Source organism: Catharus ustulatus, chromosome 30, assembly GCF_009819885.2.
Source record: "Catharus ustulatus isolate bCatUst1 chromosome 30, bCatUst1.pri.v2, whole genome shotgun sequence".
Taxonomy (NCBI): Eukaryota; Metazoa; Chordata; class Aves; order Passeriformes; family Turdidae; genus Catharus; species Catharus ustulatus.
Window position 1 is genome coordinate 1,626,166 of NC_046250.1, and position 21,468 is coordinate 1,647,633.

Here is a 21,468-nt window from a genome sequence, read left to right on the forward strand (position 1 = left end):
CTCTGCTCCCCAGGGTGCTAGCGAGGAAAAGGAGCCCTCCTCCTAGAAAGATCCCAGGTGGGCACCTGTAAGAGTCGGTCCGAAGATTGCCTGATTCTGCCTCACAATCATCGTCAGTGACTGAGACCTTGAGACCCCCACCACTCGCTCCAGGCAGGAGGTGCTGAGCCATGCCAAGGCAGATGTTCCAATGGACTGGGTTTGGTTGTGTGCTGTATCATCATGGTGCGCTGTGCCCTAGCAGGTGCAGGCTGAACCGTAGTTTCTGCAGCTGACTCAACAGGCCTCACTCACAATGGTCCATAACTCTCCCCACGTTTTGACCAGTGGCCTCTCGCCTTGAAATGTACTATAAAATTATCACCCTCAGAAGAGACCTTTGGAGACTTCTTTCTCCCCACGGATGGAAGACATCACCGGATGATCCGAGGACGTCCCATCTGTTGGTAGCTATTCCCCCTATTCTCTCTCTTTCTCTCTCTCTCTGTCTCTCTGTCCCTCTGTTTCTCTCTATTCTTTCTGTCCCTCTGTCTCTGTCTCTTTCTCTGTCTCTCTCTCTCTCTCTCTGTGTCCCTTCTCTCCCTCTCTAGTTCATTACCTTTTTATCTCTCTTTCCTTCTTACCATTACCCCAAAACTGAATTGTTGGACCTCAATAAATTGCTTTGCTGCTTGTTGCTGAACAAAACCTTAGTCTCTTGCTGTTGTCCTTTGCACCCCGCGGTCGAAAGAACCATCACAACCCCCGCTCAGGTTGTGCGGACCATGACAGAGCCCTAGAGGGGTCCTGAACCCCACTGGCCCCTCAGCAGAGAGAAGTATCCCACCAGAGTCGCCAACTGCTTTACCAAAATATGAGTAGTGGTCTAATACCGATACTCAACTGTGACGGACAAAAGACTCTCTAACAATTTAAAGTTAGAAAGGGTATGTTTACTCAGCGCTGGGTAGCAGCGTGGGGTAGCCCCCTAATATGCACTGCAAAATTACAGGTGGTCACAGAGTCTACTTATTGACAAAAGGTTTTAACAAATACATATTCATAATACCAGCCACTCCCATCCCCTGCTTCTTATGGTAATTAGCGTGAATGGCTATTAAGCATTTGTGGTTGGCTTCTTGAATTAAGTCTGGGGTCGTTTTTGTGGTGGGTGGTCTTAGAAGGAGGAAGTAAGCAGAGCTTTTCTCGCCCTGACCTTTTCTATCAATGACAATACAAATGGTTTTTGGGGCAACTCCAGTTTTGCAAAGAATGAGTTTCTGGTTGCAATTGTTCATGTTCTTTGGACCTAACTACTAGTTTCTTCCTTTCCCATTGCAAGCACAGCTGAGCAAACATAAATTGACAGACAATAAATTATTTAAGTTTCAGGTAACTATCTCAAGCCCAGTTTCTTATAACTTTGAACTAAAATCCTAATTTCTTTAAGATTAGTGTTTCAGTGTTTCTTTGTTCAGCTCTGTCATGCTATAGGAATGGGATTCTCCAATTTTGGGCTGCCACTACAAACCAAAGCTCTGGAATCTCTTCTCCCCTGTCTCAAACCTCTCCTGTGCCATGTTCCCCACACAATAATGTCACAAAGGCCCTGGGGGTTTCGCAGCCTCCCCCTTTTCCAGGGTAGTGGGGATCAGGCCATGGCACAGGGTGGGGTGTGAGGGACAGGAAAAGTTGGATATCTGGAGACATTTTGGAACAGCTGTGAGTGGCAGGGCTGGGTAAGCCTTGCTTTTGGTGACACAGGGCCCTGTGTGTCAGTCAGTCTGTCACCATCACACACTGGGGACAGGGGGACACTCTGCCAATCCAGCTCCTGAGTGACCCAGTGACCAGGAGTCCCACCTTGGGAGAGGGCTCTTGGTCGCCAAAGGGCTTAAAAGGCAGAGCAAAGCCAAGTGTGTGACCCAGTCTGCTCTTGGTGTGTCTGCCCCATCGATGCTGAAATCCAGGAGTTGGAAACTGTCTTGGCTTAAAAGAGAAACATCTGCCGAGGAAAGCAGGAACCTTCCTGGAATGCGAAGAGGACCCACCCCTCCAAATATTGATAACTGTGAAAATTATGGAGTTTGCAGGAAAAATGTGTGAAAAGGAATGAGTCAAATTTTTAGAAAATTTATAAAAAATGGCAGCCCAAACAGCAGAGAAGAAGAGAAATTTCCAACCTGCTCAGGGCTGTTTGTTCATCTTTGGTGACAGTTCTGGGCACGGCCAGAAGGGGGCGCTGCAGGGAGCACTCCCGGCCAGCAGGGGGCGCCCCGGTGCCAGCTCCAACCCCTCAGGGGCCATGGCGGCCTCGGCCGGGAGGGACCAGGGCAAATCGCTCCTTTGGCAAACTCACGCTTTGCACCAATCGCTCCCGGCACCAGCACCGGCAGCACCCAGGCACAAGAGACCAAGGTAGCAGCTTGGATCCCAGTGCCCAGGGCCAGAGCAGCAGTGTCCTGGGGCCAGGCACACACCCTGCGCAGCACCCACCACCGCTCTCCCTGATGCCCAACGCAAGGAAGGCAGCACCCAAGCCCAGGCAGCTCTCAGGGGCACAACAGCACCTCTCGTGCCTTTCCACCACCATTCCTGAAACCCCTCAGCCTTTCCCTGCCTTTTCCTCCTGCAGCCCTGGCACAGCAGCTCTGGCAATGTTGCATTCCCCTGGCATGTTGAGGAAAGCAGGTGCTCCTTGCTGACACTGCCAGGGCTCCTCAGGGGCTCCACAGCACCTTTGGAGCTGCTGCTCTTGCTGGGCCACTGCTGGTCCCGCCACAGCAGCCCCAGGGGGAGGAGGAGGAGTCTGAGAGCAGAGCCACAGCCCCGAGGGCTCTGCAGCTGCAGCTGGAGCACAGGGACAGCCCGGGCCGGGAGCAGTGGCTTGGGAGGGCAAAATGGGCTGAAATTGGAGCTGGTTGGGCCAATGCCCTGTTCTGCTCTGGGTGCTGCAGACCCTTAACGAGCTGCTGTAATTAGGGCCGGGGTTCCCACAGTTCAGCCGTGCTGCTGAACCATCCCTGTGCACAAACACACGGCTCTGCTGCCTCTCACCGGGATTTTGGGCTGGTGTGGCTATATGCATCCATCTCTACCCACAGAACCATTTTTGGTTGCCGGGAAGGTTTCCTATATCTTCTCACCTTGGCCACTGCCCAGGGATGGGCATTGGCCAGCCCTGCTCTGGCCAGCCCCAGGTGGCAGCCAGGACCTGAGGCTCCCCCCGCCCCCTTGGCTTTGATTCTCGCAGCTTTCGAGCTGCTGCAAAGGTGAGAATTCTGTGGGGGAAAAGGCCTGCCTGTGGTTTGCTCAACAACCTGAGCGGGACCGAGCTGAGCAGGCAGAGCTGAACAAACCAAAACCATTTCTGCCGCTTTAATCCAAAAGCTGTGTTTTGTGTCCAATGAGAGGGACAAGGGTCCTGTGCCCCTGGCACTGGGGGAGGGAATGGGGAGCCCCTGGGGGTACTGGGAGCACTGGGAGCACTGGAACGGGGAGCTCTGGGCAGCCCCACGTGGGACCCAACACTCGTGGCCACCTCCCGGGCAGGGTGGGCAACCACAGGAGCCTGGGGGGGAAACACGGGGGGGCCCTCGGGTGGGGACCTGCAGTGCCCCCAGTGCTCGCCAGTGTCCCCAGTGCCCCCAATGTCACAGAATGTTCTCGTAGCTGTCACTGGGGTCCCGCTGTCGCCCATGGGGTCTTGACAGCTCCTCGTGGTCACCTCTGGGAGGTGATTGAGGGTCCATGTGAGACACTCCCTGGTTGGGGACCTGGGTGGGGGTGACACCCATGCGTGACGTGTCCCTGTCCCCCCTGTACTCACCCCCTGCCCCCTCAGTGCCCACAACATGGGGGTCCAGCACTGCCCCCTCCTGCAGGGGGCCGAGGGCTCCTGGAGAGGCCTGCAAGGATAAGAGAGGGTCTGTGGGGTGCGGGGCTTCCTGTGGGGAGGGTAAAATGGGGGGGGTCAGACCTGGAGCCCCCCAGTCAGCGTTCCTGCTCCTTCCTGAGGTCTGCAAAGGAAAGGAGGGAGGGGTGACTGTGGGGGCTTCAGGGCCCTTGAACACCCTCGGGACCCCTGAGTGCCCCCTGAGCCCCCAAACTGCCCCAAAACCCCTGACAGAACCCCCAACATCCCTGCACCACCCTCCAAGACCTCCCCAAATCCCCCAGGACCACCAGTTCAGGTCTCTGGGATCTCAGCTTCACCCAAGTCAGGAGTTGCTGGTGCCACCCTATGGCCCCCCCACTCTGGGGGCTTCACCCCAATCCCTGGGACCCCCATGTCCCCCCATTGTCACCCACCCCGGCGGTGCCACCAGCGACAGCCCCCGATGACAGCCAGGAGCAGGAGCAGGTACAGGAGGGTCCTGCCGACATTCACAGCCACTGCAGGGACAGAGGGGACACAGCGGGGTCACCCTGAACCCCGGGGGTCCTGAACACCCCGGTGACCCCGTGTGACCCCACCTGTGTTCCAGAGGTGTCCAGTGGTTCCCTGTGGTGTCACCTCCAGGGCCAGCTCTGGGCTGAGTGCCCGGAACACGCGGTGCCCGTCCTGTCCCAGCTGGTTGGTGGCCACGCACTGGTAGGTGCCCGAATGTCCCACATGGACGGCCCCAAGCTCCAGGAGGGGACCCCGGGCCACCTCGTGCCCGTTGTGCAGCCAGGTGAAGGTGACAGGGGCTGAGCCCACCTGCACCGAGCAGCGCAGGGTCACGGGGTCACCTGGGCACACCTGGAGTGCCGGGGGACCGGGGGTGATGGTGGCATTGGCCACGGGCACTGCGGGGACACAGACAAGGCTGATGTCGGGTGGAAGGGGCTGGCACCCGCTGTGGGGGGAGGGGGGCACGGGAGGGATGGGTTTGATGGGGAAATGTCGGGGATGTGGTCACCCCATGGAGGGGTGAGGGGACACAGAGAGCAATGAGGGGACACAGGGCAGAGGTGGGGGGACACAAGCAAGATTTCTGGAGGACACGGGTGTACCCGGGGGGCTCCCGTGGGAGCTATGGGGGCTCCCCGTGCCCATCCCCACACTCACTGCGCACTGTGACGCCGAGCCGGGCACTGCTCTTCCGCACGACCTCCTCCTCGAAGCACACCTGGCAGCTGTAATTCCCCGAGTGGGAGACCTCCACGGCGGGCACCAGGAGCTGCAGGGACCCCTGCAGGCCCCCCACCAACTGCCCGTTCTGGTAGAAGCGGTACAGGTGGGAGGCTGGGGGCCGCAGGGGGCTGGGGGTGCTGAGGCAGCTGAGATTGAGGGGAGACCCCTCAGGGAGCTCGGGGGGACCCTCCAGCACCGGCACGGTGAAGAGCTCTGCGAAGGAGATGGGGGAGGGTACTGTAACTCTGAGTCCACTGAGAAGTGGCATTGGGGGTGTCAGGATATTGGGGTTCCAGCCGTGGGGTGCTCACCGTGCACTGTCACTGTCACCGGTGTTGACAGTGCCTTTCCTGAATCCATCAAGCCCCCACAGCGGTAGCGGCCGCTGTGCTGCAGCTGCAGAAGGGGCAGGGACAGCTCAGAGCCCCTGAAGGACCCCTGCAGATCCTTCTCGTCCTTGTAAAATCGCACCCCAGTGACAGGGTTGTCCTGCCAGCCCCGGCAGCGCAGTGTCACTGTGTCCCCCTCCAGCAGTGCCCGTGCTGGCACCTGCAGCACCAGCGGCTCTGTGGGGCACGAGGCATCCCCCAAGGATGCACCAGCAAGGTCGAGGGTCTGGGCTGGAAGGGAGAAGGGACAGCGCTGGCTGGGGTTGGCACCGCATGGACAGCTGCACCTAGGGGACCAGTTCTGTTGTCTGTACCCAAAATGTCCCCAAGGGAACACTGGTGCAGCCCAGACGTTTTGAGGACAGGGACACCTCAGTGACACTGGGCTGAGGCAGGACATGGGGACACTCTGGACACCCCATGTGTGCACAGGTCACCTCCCCCAGCCCTACAGCACCTGTCCCCACAGCCACATCCCCATTGGCCCTGTGACCGTGATCCCATTCCCATGGCACCTGTCCCCATGCCCCATCTGCATGGCATGAGGCCCTTGTCCCTGCATCCCTGCATCCCTGTCTCTCTGTCCCTGTCCCCACAGCTTCCCCAGCCCCAAGGTTCCTTTTGCCACATCCTTGTACCCACATCTCCATCCCCCTGTTCCCATCTCCATATCCCAGTTCCCCTGTTCCTGTCCCCAGGGCCACCCCACGACTCTGGTCACACTGGGGTCCATGCCCATGCCCTGGCTCTGCTGGCCTTGGGGACCTCAGGGGACCCCACAGCCCCCCTGTGCCCCCTCCCCACCGCTCTCTGCCTCACCAGGGCCCATCCCCGGGGCGTCAGGCCCGTGCCCGGGGCACTCACCCCACAGGAGCAGCGCCACCTTCCCGGCCATCCCGCTGTCCCCGGCCATGGGCACTGGCTGTCACTCGCTGCTGGGGCCACCTGTCCCCTGGCTGGCAGCTCTTCGGATCAAGGGACAGGAAGCGAGCTCAGCTCTCGTTCCCACGTGTTGGTGGCCCTTGGTGGGGGCAGGGTGAGGACAGGCTGTGGGCTATGGGCAGTGTGGGGACCTTGTGGGACATGGGGGTGATGTTGGGACATGGTGAGGACAGGATGTTGCCGAATTTGGAGGCTGAGGTGTTGCAGGGAGCCAAGGATGGGTGTCAGGGCATGTGGGTCCCAGGGCTGGGGGTGCAGGGGGAAAAATGGGGACCCTGGGGAATGGGGGCTCTGGGGGAAGGAGCAGCCATGGGATGGGATCAAGGCCATGGTGGTGCTGGGCGATGGCAGTGCTGGGGTGGGGGTCCCAGGGAGGAGAGACCAAGGGGATGGGGGTGCCAGGGTTGGGTTCCCAGGGGAATGGGGGTCCCAGCGATGGGCAGTGGCTGGGTGGGCACAGGGCTCCTTCACAGGGTGCCTAAGATTTTGGGCTGACTCAGAGCACAACACAGCCCCCACAGGGTGCTCATGGCCAGGAGGGCACCCCAGGCTTGTCCTGGGAGGTTCTGGCTCTCTGCCCCACACACCCCGGGGCTTTTTCCTGTCCCTCCATTTCCTGGTTCAGCCATCTCACCTGACACCTGAGCAGGTGACAGGTGGGGGATCCCAGGAAGGCCAAAAGGGGGTTGGAGGCAGTGGTTGGGGGGCTGTGGGGCATGGGTATCTCTGGCTGTGCCCGCCAAGATTTTCCCTTTTTCTTTCCTGCTGCAGAAGGAAGAGGCTGTTTATGCTGAGGCCAGGACGGGGATTCTGTCCTGGGGGGCACATCCAGAGGAGTTCTGCCCTGAGGGAAAAGGGCTCCTCTGGGCTGGTGACACCTGGGTCTTGCCCCAGGGTCTTGTCCCAGAGGGCTCCTCGTTCTGGGGGTGCCACGTCCTTGGGGATTCCTGTCCCAGAGGTGGCACATCCTGGGCACCTCTGTCCTGGGGTCCCTGAGCATTCCCGCTGTCCCCAGTGGGGCCCTGGCACCTCTGGGGTGCCCAAACTGAAGGGGACGCCTGTGACGACCTTGCCCTGATGATGGGAAATCCCAGGCTGCATTTGGTTCCACAGCAATCTGTGGAAATGCCCGTGTGTCCCTCAGGCTCTGATTCCCTGGGAAATGCACTGCACCCTGCCCTCAATTCCCCTGCCTGGGCACTCCCTGCTCCTGCTGGGACACCCCTGTGCCCCAGAGCCACGGCTGCAGCCCCTGCTCCACATTTCCACACTTTTCCCTCTCTTCTGCTGCCCACATCCAGAACCCAAACATTCTTTCTGGGAGGTTCCAGAGGGCTGCAGGTTTTGTTCAAGGAGGAGGGTCCCGCTCAGGCTGTTGAGCAGATCCTGGTGGGATTTGCAGGATTTTTGGGGCTCTCTCAGTGCCTTGGGGACAGGCACCAAATGATCAATTGCTGCATTTCCGGACTGGTTCCCTCACAGCTGCCCCTTCAAGGCGGGGTTTTCCAGCCAGCCCTGCTCTGAAAACCATCAAAGGCCCTGCAGAGCCACTGCTTGGGCTCAGCCTGGCTTTTGTGCTTCTTGCAGGGCTGAGCAAACCACAGGCAGGCCTTTTTCCCCCACAGAATTCTCACCTTTGCAGCAGCTCGAAAGCTGCGAGAATCAAAGCCAAGGGGGCGGGGGGAGCCTCAGGTCCTGGCTGCCACCTGGGGCTGGCCAGAGCAGGGCTGGCCAATGCCCATCCCTGGGCACTGGGGCTGGGCCATGGCTGGGCCCACCCTTGGATGGCCACTGGCTTCAAGGAGGAGCAGTTTGGGAGCTCCTTCCTGCCTGGGGCTCCATTCCCAAGCTGCTCTTGCCGGCTCAGATCCTGCAGGATATGAGGCAGAATGGAGAAGTCTGGAACCCCCCGGAGCCACCATCCCCCAGGACAGGACCCCCTTGGGCAGGATGTGTCCCCCTGGGACAGGAACCCCCAGGACTGGACCCCTGGATGTGCCCCCAGGACAGAACCCACCCCCATGTGACTCTCAGCACAAACGGCCTCTTCCTTCTGCTGCAGGAGAGAGAAAGGGAAAGTGTTGGGGGGCACAGCCGGACACCCCCATCCCCCACATCCTCCCCACCCCTCCCTGCAGACCCCCACCCCTGCTTCTCCCACCCTGGGGTTCCCCCAATCCATTCTCTGCTCAGGTGAACCCCAGGATCATCAAGGTACGAACTGGGGAGTTTTGAAATTGAGGGATTAAAGGAAGGAAATGAAATAGAAGAGAGGAAAATGGTCGTGGGTGTGCAGGGGGACACAGATCTAGATTCCCCGGAATCTGCCTGTGGTGAACTCCAAACCAGCAGCACTTTTGGAGGCTGTGCTGGGCCCTGGGTCAGCCCAAAATCTGAGGCACCCAGGGAAGGAGCTGTGACCCACGGGCCTGCCCAGTCATTGCCCATCCCTGGTACCTCCATTCCCCTGGGTCTCCAATCAAGGGACCCCCATTCTTTCTGCCCCCCCCTCTATGGGACCCCCCATCCCAGCACTGCCATTTCCCAGGATCTCCATGGCCTGGGACCCGCATTCTCAAGGAATCCTCTCCCACAAATTCCATCCATGGAACCACCCTCCCCCAGGACCTTGATTCTCCCAGGACCTTCCATTCCATGGCACTCTCAACCCAAGGATCCCCATCCATGACCCCAAATCCCTGGAGTCCCCATTCTCCTGGGAACCTCCATTCCTGGATCCTCCCAATCCCTGGAAACCCCCATTCCCATTGCAGCCCCATCCCTGACAACTTCCCCTTTTAAGCACTTCCATTCCCCAGGGTCCCCATTCCTGGGACCCCCAATTCCCCCAGGTCCTGTCCCTGGCTCCTCTCATTCTCCAGGCCCCCCACTCGTGGGTACTCCATGTCACACATTGTGCCACCCAGCCTTGTCCCCATCCTGTCCTCACCCTGCTCACAGCCTGGGTACAGCTTGTGGCCACCCTGCCCCCATCAACGGCCACCTACGCATGAGGACGAGATGTGACACCGCTTCCTGTCCCTTGATCGGAAGAGCCGCCAGCCAGGGGACAGGTGGCCCCAGCAGCAAGTGACAGCCAGTGCCCATGGCCGGGGACAGCGGGATGGCCGGGAAGGTGGCGCTGCTCCTGTGGGGTGAGTGCCCCGGGCACGGGCCTGACGCCCCGGGGATGGGCCCCGGTGAGGCAGAGAGCGGTGGGGAGGGGGCACAGGGGGGCTGCGGGGTCCCCTGAGGTCTCCCCAAGGCCAACAGAGCCAGTCTGTGTTACCCACAGTGGACCTTGGAGTGACTGGGGATGCAGGGTGGCTTTGGGGACAGGAACAGGGCAACAGGAATTTTGGGATGGGATTCTGGGGACAGGAATGTGGGGACTGGCTCCTGTGGGAGCAGGTAACTTTTGGGACAGGGACAAGGGAACTGGGATGCAAGGACAGTAGAGGGACAAGGTCTGTGAGGGTGTGACCATGGGGATGGGATCTTGGGGATGGGATCATGAGCTGCTGGGGATGACCTTGGGGTCACGGGGTGTGTCCGTGGTGTCCTCGTGCCCAGGGTGTCCACAGGGTCTCCATATTCTGCCTCAGCCCAGGGTGGCCACAGTGTCCCTGTCCCCAAAACATCCGTGCCATGCAGATGTGGTGCATGGGTGGCTGTGACACAGGCATGGCCCATAACCTCTCTAAGTCTTTTGTGGACCACCCCCATGCACTTTCCCACAAGAAATGCTGTCCCTACAGGGACGATTTGGAGACAGCCCCCACTCCTTTACCCTGGGTTGTGTTCTCCCTGCGATGCCACCCCCAGCCAGCCCTGTCCCTTCTCCCTTCCAGCCCAGACCCTCGGCCTCGCTGGTGAGTCCTCGGGGGATGCCATGTCCCCGCCCCGCTGTCCCCAGCCCCGTGGTGGCCCTGGCAGGCTGGTGTCCCCTGTCACCCGCAGGTGCCCAGACCCCCCAGCTCCTGGTGGAGCCCCCCTGGACGCCGGCGGTGCTGTGGGACCGGGTGACACTGACCTGCCAGGGCTCGGGGACCGCCGGTGACACCACCTGGTACAAGGACGGGCGGCGCTGGGGGGAGAAGGGGTGCGACAGCTTCACTGTCACCGAGAGTGGCACCTACCAGTGTCAGAGACCTGGCAGTGGGATCAGCAACCCCGTGATGGTGTCAAACGGTGAGGGGGGAATCTGAAATGCTCAGGGTGGCTCCCTGATAGGTCTGGGTGGGCTCCACTTCAGTGATGGCCTCACAGCCCTCGTGTGGCAAGAGCCTGTCCCCTGAACAAATGGACATCCCAGTGCATCCCAGCGCATCCCAGTGTGGTGGGACCCCCGTGGTGACAGCTGTGCCACTGGGGCTGATCCTGGTGTCCCAGGGACCCTCCCGCACAGTGCACACTCCACCCAGATGTCCCCGGTGCCAGTGGGCACCCACTTTGGACCTGTCTGGGGCTCCTCAGTGTGACGGGACCCTCCTGTCCCACAGAGCCGCTGGTGCTGCAGGTGCCAGCACGGGCACTGCTGGAGGGGGACACGGTGACACTGCGCTGCCGGGGCTGGCAGGACAACCCTGTCACTGGGGTGCGATTTTACAAGGACGAGAAGGATCTGCAGGGGTCCTTCAGGGGCTCTGAGCTGTCCCTGCCCCTTCTGCAGCTGCAGCACAGCGGCCGCTACCGCTGTGGGGGCTTGATGGATTCAGGAAAGGCAGTGTCAACACCGGTGACAGTGACAGTGCACGGTGAGCACCCCAAGGCTGGAACCCCAATGTCCTGACACCCCCAATGCCACTTCTCAGTGGAGTCAGAGTCACAGTCCCCTCCCCCATCTCCTTCCCAGAGCTCTTCTCGGTGCCGGTGCTGGAGGGTCCCCCCGAGCTCCCTGAGGGGTCCCCCCTCAATCTCAGCTGCCTCAGCACCCCCAGCCCCCTGCAGCCCGCAGCCCCCCTCCTGTACCGCTTCTACCGGGACAGGCAGTTGGTGGGGGGCCCGCAGGGGTCCTCGCAGCTCCTGGTGCCCGCCGTGGAGGTCTCCCACTCAGGGAATTACAGCTACCAGGTGAGCTCCGAGGGAGGGGCCGTACAGAAGAGCAGCGCCTGGCTCGGCATCACGGTGCGCAGTGAGTGTGGGGATGGGCACGGGGAGCCCCCACAGCCCCCACGGATCCCCTCAGCACTCCTGGATGCACCTCTCCCTCTCTGAGGTCCTTACATTTTCCACATGGCCCACCATTCTTGTCTGGGACTCCAAAATCTTCCCAGTGGTTCGCTTCAACCCTTTCCATGTGCTCCCTCCCTGAATCCCCCATCCTTCGCTGAGTTCCAACTCACCCTTTTCAAGCCTTCCCCCATTCACGGTGCCCCTCCTCCTCCTCACTTGGATCCCCTCACCTCTCTGTGATCCTCTCCCTTCCTCAGTCTTTCCCTGTTTCCTGGTGTCCCCCACTCCTCCAATGTCCCCAATCCCTCCTGTGTCCCCCCACAGTGGTCCTGCCCTCGGGGGTGTCCCTGTCAGTGCAGCCCCCCAGGGGACAGGGGGCACTGGGGAACGCCTGGAGCTGAGCTGTGTGGTGGCCACATGGGGACAGGTCCCCTGTCTTTCTCTTGGCACCGGGAGGGTTTGGGGACACCACTGGATACTGGTCCTCGCCTAGAGCTGCGGCACATTGGCGACAATGACAGCGGCCACTATCAGTGGGGAGGTCAGCAACGGGGACAGTGTGGCCAAGAGCCCCACACTGAACGTCACTGTCCTGGGTGTGCGGGACCCTCGGGAAGGGAGTGACCACACCCACAGCATCCTCATCCCACTCTGCAAGGTGCCAGCCCTGTCTGTGTCCCCGCAGTGCCCGTGGCCAATGCCACCATCACCCCCGGTCCCCCGGCACTCCAGGTGCACCCAGGTGACCCCGTGACCCTGCGCTGCTCAGTGCAGGTGGGCTCAGCCCCTGTCACCTTCACCTGACTGCACAACGGGCACAAGGTGGCCCAGGGTCCCCTCCTGGAGCTTGGGGCCATCCATGTGGGACATTTGGGCACCTACCAGTGTGTGGCCACCAACCAGCTGGGACAGAACGGGCACCGCGTGTTCCGGGCACTCAGCCCAGAGCTGGCCCTGGAGGTGACACCACAGGGAACCACTGAACACCGCTGGAATACAGGTGAGGTCACACGGGGTCATTGGGATTGCAGGAGCCCTGCAGTGACAGGTGACCCTGATGTGTCCCTTCTGTCCCCTGCAGTGGCCGCAGCCCTTGGCGGGTCCCTCCTCTTCCTGCTCCTGCTCGTGGCTGGAGCTGTGGGCTGGCACTGGTGGAACAACATGGGTGGGTGACACTGTGGACAGTGGGGGCCTTGGGGAGCTGGGGGGCAACCAAAATGTGGGGTCGATGTGGGGGCACCTACAGCCCTGTGCTTGGGCAGTCCTGAGTGCTCAGGATGTTTGCTCAGGGTCCTGAAGGATTTGGTAATGTGCTGGAGGGCATTTCAGGGATTCTGGCAATTCTTTCAGTGATCCTGGGGGAATTTGAAGGATCCCCCTACATGCCAGTCTTGAGCATCTGGGGGTCAGATATTCCAGAGCATTGGAGTGGTTCAGGGGTTCTGAGGGGGGGTACCAGGGATGCTCAGGGGTCCTGGGAGAAATGGAGGGTGCAGTGGGGTTTGAGGATTCCTGAGAGGGCTCAGGGCCCTGGGGACCCCACAGTTACCCCTCCCCTCTTTCCTTTGCAGCTGCCAGGAAGCAGCAGGAAAGGTGAGTGGGGGGCTCAAACCACACTCTCCCCTTTGACCCCAACTCCCAAGCCCTCCCATTGCCTCCCACATATCCCCTTTATTCCCTCAGGGCCCCCCCCGGAGCCCCCGGCCCCCCAGAGGAGGGGGAGGTGCTGTACACCCACGTCGTGAGCACCAAGCAGCCGGGGGGTGAGTCTGGGCTGGGACACACGCAGAGGGACACGTCACCCATGAGTGTCCCCCTGCCCAGATGCCACAGCCAGTGTCTCTCGCAGTGTCCCCCCGTGCCACCACACTCCAGGATCCCCAGGTGACCTACGCGGAGCTGCCAGCAACCCATGGGCGACCGCGGGAATGCGGGGACATCTATGGGAATGTGCTGTGACACTTGGGGCACTGGGGACACTGGAGGTCCCTTTCTCAGGGCACCCCCGCTGTGTCCCTACCCCCCGTGCTCCCATTGGTGCCCACTGTAGCCATGTGTTTGAACAGCTCAGGCTACAGTTTGCCCCAGACAAACCAATTTTATGTATTCTTATCAAACACTCTGGAATTTGTCAAGGCTACTGAAACATAAATTGTGCTAATGTGGGAAAGACAATTCTGAAAAACAGAATACCCAGATTGCCAGAACTTAGATAAAGAAGGGACTGGAAGCAGTGAACCAATCCTATATCCTGAGAGGTGCAAGCAGAGCGTGTGGACAAGACAGAGACACCAATCAAGTCCTGAGTGATCCCATGGACACTACAGTAATTTCATGATTACAAGCCACACTGATATTAAGCCGCATCTCTGGGTGTCAGCAACATGTCGTTCTTTGTGCATACATAAGCAGCACCTGATTATACGCCGCTCTGTCATTCGCAGTGAGGACCTGCGTGCAACAAAGTTGCCAATTAGTAACAGAATCACGGGATTGTGAGGTTTACTGGCTCAGCTCGGGCTGTGCGGGCTCAGCCCGCTCAGGGATGCTGACGGGGCCAGGTGGCCCAGCTCAGCGCTGCCGCTCAGCGGGGTCCCTCGGGGCCGGCCACCGCTGCTGCTGGGCTGGCTCGCCGCAGCCCGGTGCTGCCCCGCGGTGGCAGGTGGGGACGGAGCCCGCCGGCACCCACGGCGGTGGCAGCAGACAGGGAAGGAGCCCCCCTGCTCCCGTGGCGGTGGTGGCAGGCGGGAGTGGGAGCCCCCGCCTCCCACCCAGGCCACGGGGCTGGCAGGAAAGAGCCTCCGCCTCCCCCCCGAGTCGTGAGCATGGCAGCATGGAGCCCCCCGCCTCTCCCCCAGGCTGCACTGCCTGAAGGACAGAGCTCCCCACCTCCCCCCGCAGCACTGCCAGCGGCAGGGAGCCCCTGCCTCCCACCCCGAGCCGCAGGGATGGCAGCACGGAGCCCCTCGCCTCACCCCCGAGACGTGGGGATGGTAGCACGGAGCCCCTCGCCTCCCCCTTGAGCCAAAGGGATGGCAGCACAGAGCCCCCCGCCTCCTACTCAAGCCGCGGGGCCGGCAGGAGGGAGCCCTCGCCTCCCCCCCGAGCCGTGGGGAATGGCAGCATGGAGCCCCCCACCTCTCCCTCAGGCTGCGCTGCCTGAAGGACGGAGCCCCCCGCCTCCCCCACCCTGTGCTGCTGGCACAGAGCCCACCTCCCCCCACCGCGCAACAGAGTAGCCAATTTGTAACAATCGCGTAAACCTGGGTTTTACTGGCAGGTGCTCAGCTTGGCACCTCGGCTGCAAATCCGGGGTTGGAAATTTCAGAAAATTTTTCACATATTAGGTGCTCCTGAGTGTAAGCCGCATTTCCAGGGTGGGAGCAAAATTTTAGTCAAAATGGTGCGGCTTATAATTGTAAAATTACTGTAGTTTTAGAATGTGGAAGTAGAGCATCATGTAAACAATAAAACGGTTTCTGCTTTATCACACTGGTTAGTTGTTCACAAGTGCTGAGTTCCTGCATGTCGGTGACTCACCGACGTGATTAACACCGTGCTAATGAAGCAGAGCATCGGGCCCTTTGCACTCTGAAGGGCACTTTGCAGTGAAAAGAGGCGAGGCCTGGTCGAAGATGGCGCTGCAGGACCGCGCTGGGGGCAGTCGGAGGGCGGCTCCAAGGGGTACAGGAGAAAGAAGGCTCCTGGGAGAAAGGCTCTGGAAAAAATCTGTACCCTGCAGCGGGGACAGTGGGAAAGGCGAGCGGCTGGGGCTGGAAGGATGGGAAAGGTGCTGTCAAAAGGAGAACAGGCCACACTGAATGTCCTGCAGCTTATTCTCTCTAAGATAGCAGTTAAAGATGACCCAGAGCTCTTCAAAAGTCTCTCGGGATGGGGTCAGGAGAGAGGATTTTTTGTCACCCCCAGGAGTGTTTTGGACAGCCTCAGGGGGGGAAAGGCTGGGAATAACTCTCTGGGATGCTGTAAGTGATGGGTCAAAAGAAACCAAGGGAGTCAGAAACGGAATATACAAAGTAGCGAAAGGCTACGGCTACAGCCAGCCACAAGACGGCAAGAAAGAAGAAAAGGTCACAAACTGGAAAATATATCACGCCATTGGGCATGGGAGCATGGCTGAACGAGTTGTGGGCACGTGGTCTCAAGAACTGTGGTGAGGGAACAGCTGAGAGCCAAGAGAAAAAAAAAAATAAAAGGAAAAAGCTAAAAAAGAAAAGGGAAAAAAATAATTGCATCCAAGGAGACGTGGGGCACGATCTGGAGAGCCGGGGAACATGAGCAAAGCAGCAGCAGAGCAACGATCTGGAATCGTGGCAGAGATACGGCCAGCGAGCCGGTGACACAGTGGCCATAGGGGGTGACATGGTAGCAATAAATTCACTACCGACATGATATAAAAAAAAAATTACAGACTGCTAAAAGGACCGCCCCGAGGGTGCCGGAAAACTTTTGAACACTGTCCCCAGTGTCCGTGGCTCTGTTGCTGTTCCTTTGCCCACGAGCGATGGAAAGATTACCTTTGCAGTCCGTTTCTCATGTTGAAAAGACTGCTAGAAAATGTTCTTGTCGCTTTTGAAACCGCTTGTAATCCAGCGATATGAAGACACACGAAGAGGGACAAAGCAAGCGGGATCCAGAATTCAATTGCGTGTGCACCTGCAAAAGAACTGGGGCGCAGTTTGGTTGCCCCGAGAGTGCGGGGCAGCCACTCCTGCCCTCTGGCAGTGCCGCAGCAGCGTCCGGGTGAGTCTTGTGCTCCAGAAGCGCCCGAAGCCCCGGCTGTGCCTGCCCGCGGCTTTGCGCGGAGTGTGCGGGCTCTGGAGCTGCTGGGGCCGCTCGGCATTTCCTGCAGCACGGCTCCTTTCCGAAGCTGGGGGCTACGCTCGCCTTCTCTCCTGAGCTCGGGGCACGGCTTTTCAGTGGAGCCGGCGGCTCTGCTGGGCCAGGGTGTGGGTGCTTTGTGCCTTTATAGCCCATGGCCACGAGTGCTGCAGCACCAGCCCATAGCCACCAGTCCAGCAGCACCAGCCCGCAGCCATCGTTCGCTGGTGCCACAGACACGCAGGTGCCACCGCTCTGAAATCACACCCAGGCACTCACAGAAGCCCCAAGGGCTCGCCGCGAATTGCAACACGCACACTGCACCTGCCCAGCTGGTGCTGACAGAGTGCCCGGGGCTCTTGCGGTAACACTGTCCCTGTCTTCTGCTTCTCTCGCTTTTTCCCTCTCCACTCTCTCTTCTATCCCCCTTTGGTGAGAACACTTGCCCTCCTTTATCAATAAACAGTTCTCAGATCTGATATTGCCGCATTTGTGCTTCATTTTCATCTGAGCAATCGATCAGAAAGAATCCTCGCCGAGTCCCCCTTTGAAAGTAGGACGGGACAGGGGTGGTGGGAGGGGGATGGGGAACCCCTGGGTGTGCTGCGAGCACTGCGGCCAGAGAATGGGGAAGTCACTGAGGGCATTTGCAGCACTCAGATGGGGCTTGGGGAGTCTCTGCAGGTGCGGGCAAGGGGATGGGGGAGACCCTGGGGGTACTGGGAGAGGAAATGGGGAGCACAGGGTGCTCTGTGTAGCCTCCTCCTGACTCATGACCACCTCCGTTGGAAGGATGGGCAAGAACAGGAGCCATGGAAGGAGCCCCTCGTGTCACCCAGTGCCTCCCCCTTCCCAGAGTGTCACAACTTTTGCTTTAGATTGCCACAGATGTCACTGGGTTCCCAAGGTTGCCCATGTGGCCCCCGCAGCTCCATGTAGGTGGCCTGAGGATCCTCCAGCGGGGGGGGCCCTGTTGGAATAAGGGGGTGAGTGGGAGGGGATGGGAGGTCCTGGGGGTTTGGGGAAAACCCAAATCATGGTCAGAGCCTGCACTCACCTTCCCTGGAGCTTCCTGGCAGCTGCAAAGGAAAACTGGAGGGGTGACTTCAATTCCCCATCCACCCTCAGCAATCCTGAACCACCACCAGAGCCTCAATGCCCTCCAGGTCCCCCCAGTGTCCCGGATGCCCCCAGAAACCCTGAACCACCCCACTTCCCCAGCCCATGAGCCCCCCAGAACCCCAAGCCTGGCAGGGAGGGGCACCCCCTGAATTCCCCAAAATGCCCTGAGAGAACCCCCAACATCCCTGCACGACCCTTCAGCACCTCCCAGACACCCCAGGGCCCTGAGCCAAGGTCACTGGGGGCTCAGCCCCTCCTGAGTCAGGGCTGTGGGTGCCAACCCTCCTTCTCCAGGACTCCATCACCCATTGTCACCCACCCATGCGGTGCCACCAATGCACAGCCACAATGATATCCATGAGCAGCAGCAGGAACAAAAGGGATCCCAACGATCACTGCAGGCACTGCAGGAAATAGAGGGGGACACACTGGGCTCACCGGGTTCGCCCCAGAGGTTCTGCAATCCCAGTGACCTCATGAGTTCCCCTCCTGTGCCCTGTTCCATTGGTGTCACTGCCAGAGCCAGAGAGGGGGTGACCCTGCATCATCTGTGATCCAGGAATCTCAGACCCACATGGGAACCCCGTGTGACCCCACCTGTGTTCCAGAGGTGTCCAGTGGTTCCCTGTGGTGTCACCTCCAGGGCCAGCTCTGGGTTGAGTGCCCAGAACACGTGGTGCCCGTCCTGTCCCAGCTGGTTGGTGGCCACGCACTGGTAGGTGCCCGAATGTCCCACATCGATGTCCCCGAGGTCCAGGAGATGACACCGGGCAATCTGGTGCCCATTGTGCAGCCAGGTGAAGGTGACAGGGGCTGAGCCCACCTGCACCGAGCAGCGCAGGGTCACGGAATCACCTGGGTGCACCTGGAGTGCCGGGGGACCGGGGGTGATGGTGGCATTGGCCACGGGCACTGCGGGGACACAGACAGAGCTGAGGCTCGGGGGAGGGGTTGGCACAAAGCGGAGGGGATAGGTGGGATGGGTTTGATGGGGCAATGTCATGCACAGGGTCACCACATGGAGGGGTGAGGGGACACAGAGAGCGACGAGGGGACACAGGGCAGAGGCAGGGGGACACGAGAAAGATTTCTGGGGGAGTCTGGGTCCTCCAGTGCCACCAGTCTCCCCAGGTCCTGCACCGACAGGGACACCCCTGAGAGCCGAACCCCTGTAGGGAAACGTGTGTGGGATGGCGGATCTGGGAGGCATGGGAGATGTGGGGAGTGGCAGGAGGGGAGTACGATGGGTTAGAAGGGGATCCCATTGAAGGTGAATTGGTCCGTGGGAGAGATGGAGTTAATGCAGACAGGGATGAGAGGACACGAGATGGGACAGAGGTAACCCAGGGAGGGACTGGGGGGAAGCAGGGAGTGGTGGAAGCAAACCAAGTAGGGAAGGGAGTGCAGAGGATGGAGCTGGAAACTCAGAAGGGTTACAGGGTGCTGGGCAGGGATGGGGGGAACTGGAGAGGGACAAAGACAAAGATGGAGGGAACTGAGATGGACATGGGAAGGTCTGGGTGACCCAGGGAGGGATGAAAGGAGGGATGAGGGACCCAGGCACTGGTGAGGGAAAGCTGGGAAGGTGTTGGGGTTTCCCATCCCCATTCCCACACTCACCATGTACTGTCACTGTCACTGTCACCGGCGCTGACATCTCCCACCACGGTGATGGCCCAGAGTTCACCCAGCCCCCACAGCGGTAGTGGTCACTGTGGTGCAGCTGCAGGGGGGACAGGGACACCTCGGTCCCACAGAGGGTCACCCCAGATCCTTGTCCCCGTGGTAAAATCGTACTCCAGTGACCGTGCCATCCTGCCAGCCCTGGCAGCGCAGTGTCACCGTGTCCCCCTCCAGCAGTGCCTGTGCTGGCAGCTGCAGCACAAGACGCTCTGTGGCACAGGAAGGACCTGTCACATGTGGGGAGTCTGCAGGGTACCAAATACCTTGGGAGGCACCAGGGGACCTCCATTTTAACAGGGAGTCTCAGTGCACTGGGATGCTCTGGGATGTCCACTTGTGCAGGGGACAGGCTCTGGTCACACAGGGATGTGATCCAGGGATGGAGCCCACCCAGATCTGTTGGGGACCCTGAAGGCGCAAGGGTAAACATCCCCCCTCACCATTTAACACCCTCACGGGTGGGCTGAGTCCAGTGCCAGGTCTGCCACACCGGTAGGTGCCACTCTCGGTGACAACGAAGTGATCAGGTCCCTTCTGCCACCAGAGCCACCTGCCCTTGTACCAGGAGGTGGCACCGGTGGTCCCCGAGCCCTGGCAGGTCAGTGTCACCCGGTCCCACAACACCGCCGGGATCCAGGGGGGCTCCACCAGGAGCTGGGTGGTCTGGGTACCTGCAGGTGACAGGGGACACCAGCCTGCCAGGGCCACCACGGGGCTGGGGACAGCGGGGCGGGGACATGGCATCCCCTGAGGACTCACCAGTGAGGCCGAGGGTCTGGGCTGGAAGGGAGAAGGGACAGGGCTGGAAGGGGGTGGCACCGTGGGGACAGCAGCACCTGTGGGACCCGGTGTGGTGTCTGTCCACAAACTCTCCTTGTGTGGCACAGATCCTTCGGGCAAAGGGACACTGAAAGCACCCCATGCTCCAGCAGGACATGAGGGCACTGTGGAAACCCCTGAATTGGGGATGCCATGGCCATCCTGTGCTGGCACAGGTCACCTCTATCAGCCCCATGATGCCTCCCCAAATCCCACACAATTATTGTCCCCACATTCCTGTCCCCTCTCTTCTGTCCCCAGGGCCACCCCACTACCCCAGTCACCTCATACACTGGCTCTGCTGGCCTTGGGGACCTCAGGGGACACCGCAGCTCTCCTGTGCCCCCTCCCCACCGCTCTCTGCCTCACCAGGGCCCATCCCCGGGGCGTCAGGCCCGTGCCCGGGGCACTCACCCCACAGGAGCAGCGCCACCTTCCCGGCCATCCCGCTGTCCCCGGCCATGGGCAGTGGCTGTCACTTGCTGCTGGGGCCACCTGTCCCCTGGTTGGCAGCTCTTTGGATAAAGGGGAAGGAAGTGAGTTCACATCTTATCCTATTGTGTAGGTGCCCCTTGGTGGGGGCAGGGTGGCTCTTCTTCTTCTGGGGACAGTCTGTGGGCAGGGTGGGGACAGGCTAGAGACAAGGCTGGGTGGCACAGGGTGGGACAATGAGTTCCCAGGAGTGGTGGGGCTCAAGAGGGTGTCGGAAGCCAGGGATGTGGTCCAGGGGATTGGGGCTCCTGAAGAGGAGATGTCACCAGGGCTGGGAGGACTCAGGGATGTTATTCCAAAGGGAATGTGAGCTCTAGGGATTTGGGGTCATGGATGGAGGTCCAGGGAGGAGGGGGCTGGAGGAATGGAGGGTCCATGGAAATGAAGGATCAAGGGAGAATCAAGATTCTGTAGGAACAGGGATTGTAGGGGCTGGAATTTTGGGGGAGAGTGTTCCTTGGGAATGGGGTTCCTGGGCCATGGAGATCCTGGAGAATGGCAGTCCTGGGATGGGAGTCCCAGACAGGAGGGACATAAGCAATGAGGGTCCCTTGACTGAAATCCCAGGGGAATGGGGGTGCCAGGGATGGGCAGTGGCTGGGCAGGCCCATGGATCACAGCTCCTTCCCTGCATGCTTCATATTTTGGGGTGAATAAAGGCCCAGGGCTGTCACCCGGGATGCACGTAGTTTGGGGGTTCACCCAATCCCCAAAGGATTTGAAGGGGTTCTGGGTCTGTACCCTGCTGATCCTCAGGACCTTTTCCTCTTTTTATTTTAGTTTTGTTCCTTTAATTCCTCAATTTCACATCTCCCCAGTTCATGCATTGATGATCCTGGGGTGCACCTGAGTAGGAAACAGGTTGGGCGAACCTCAGGGTGGGAGAAAAGGGGGTACAGGGGTTGCAGG

At 60.1% G+C, this 21,468-nt stretch overlaps 1 protein-coding gene and 1 long non-coding RNA gene across 2 annotated transcripts in view; one reads left to right on the plus strand and one right to left on the minus strand.

Moving 5' to 3' along the window:
• LOC117008613 (advanced glycosylation end product-specific receptor-like) overlaps positions 1-20,008 on the minus strand; it is a 20,526-nt gene extending 518 nt beyond the window's left edge. The window contains exons 1-5 of the mRNA XM_033082588.2: positions 19,689-20,008; positions 19,186-19,288; positions 4,456-4,770; positions 4,291-4,374; positions 3,831-3,926 (exon numbers count right to left, since the gene is read on the minus strand). Of these exons, the coding sequence (XP_032938479.1) occupies positions 3,831-3,926; positions 4,291-4,374; positions 4,456-4,770; positions 19,186-19,288; positions 19,689-19,691 (601 nt within the window). The 5' untranslated portion in view covers positions 19,692-20,008. The remainder of the gene's footprint in view (positions 1-3,830; positions 3,927-4,290; positions 4,375-4,455; positions 4,771-19,185; positions 19,289-19,688) is intronic.
• On the plus strand, positions 9,466-10,523 carry LOC117008728. The gene is made up of 3 exons (XR_004420347.1): positions 9,466-9,584; positions 10,281-10,301; positions 10,390-10,523. It is a non-coding gene; the product is annotated as an uncharacterized LOC117008728 (long non-coding RNA).
• Positions 20,009-21,468: the final 1,460 nt, after the last annotated feature.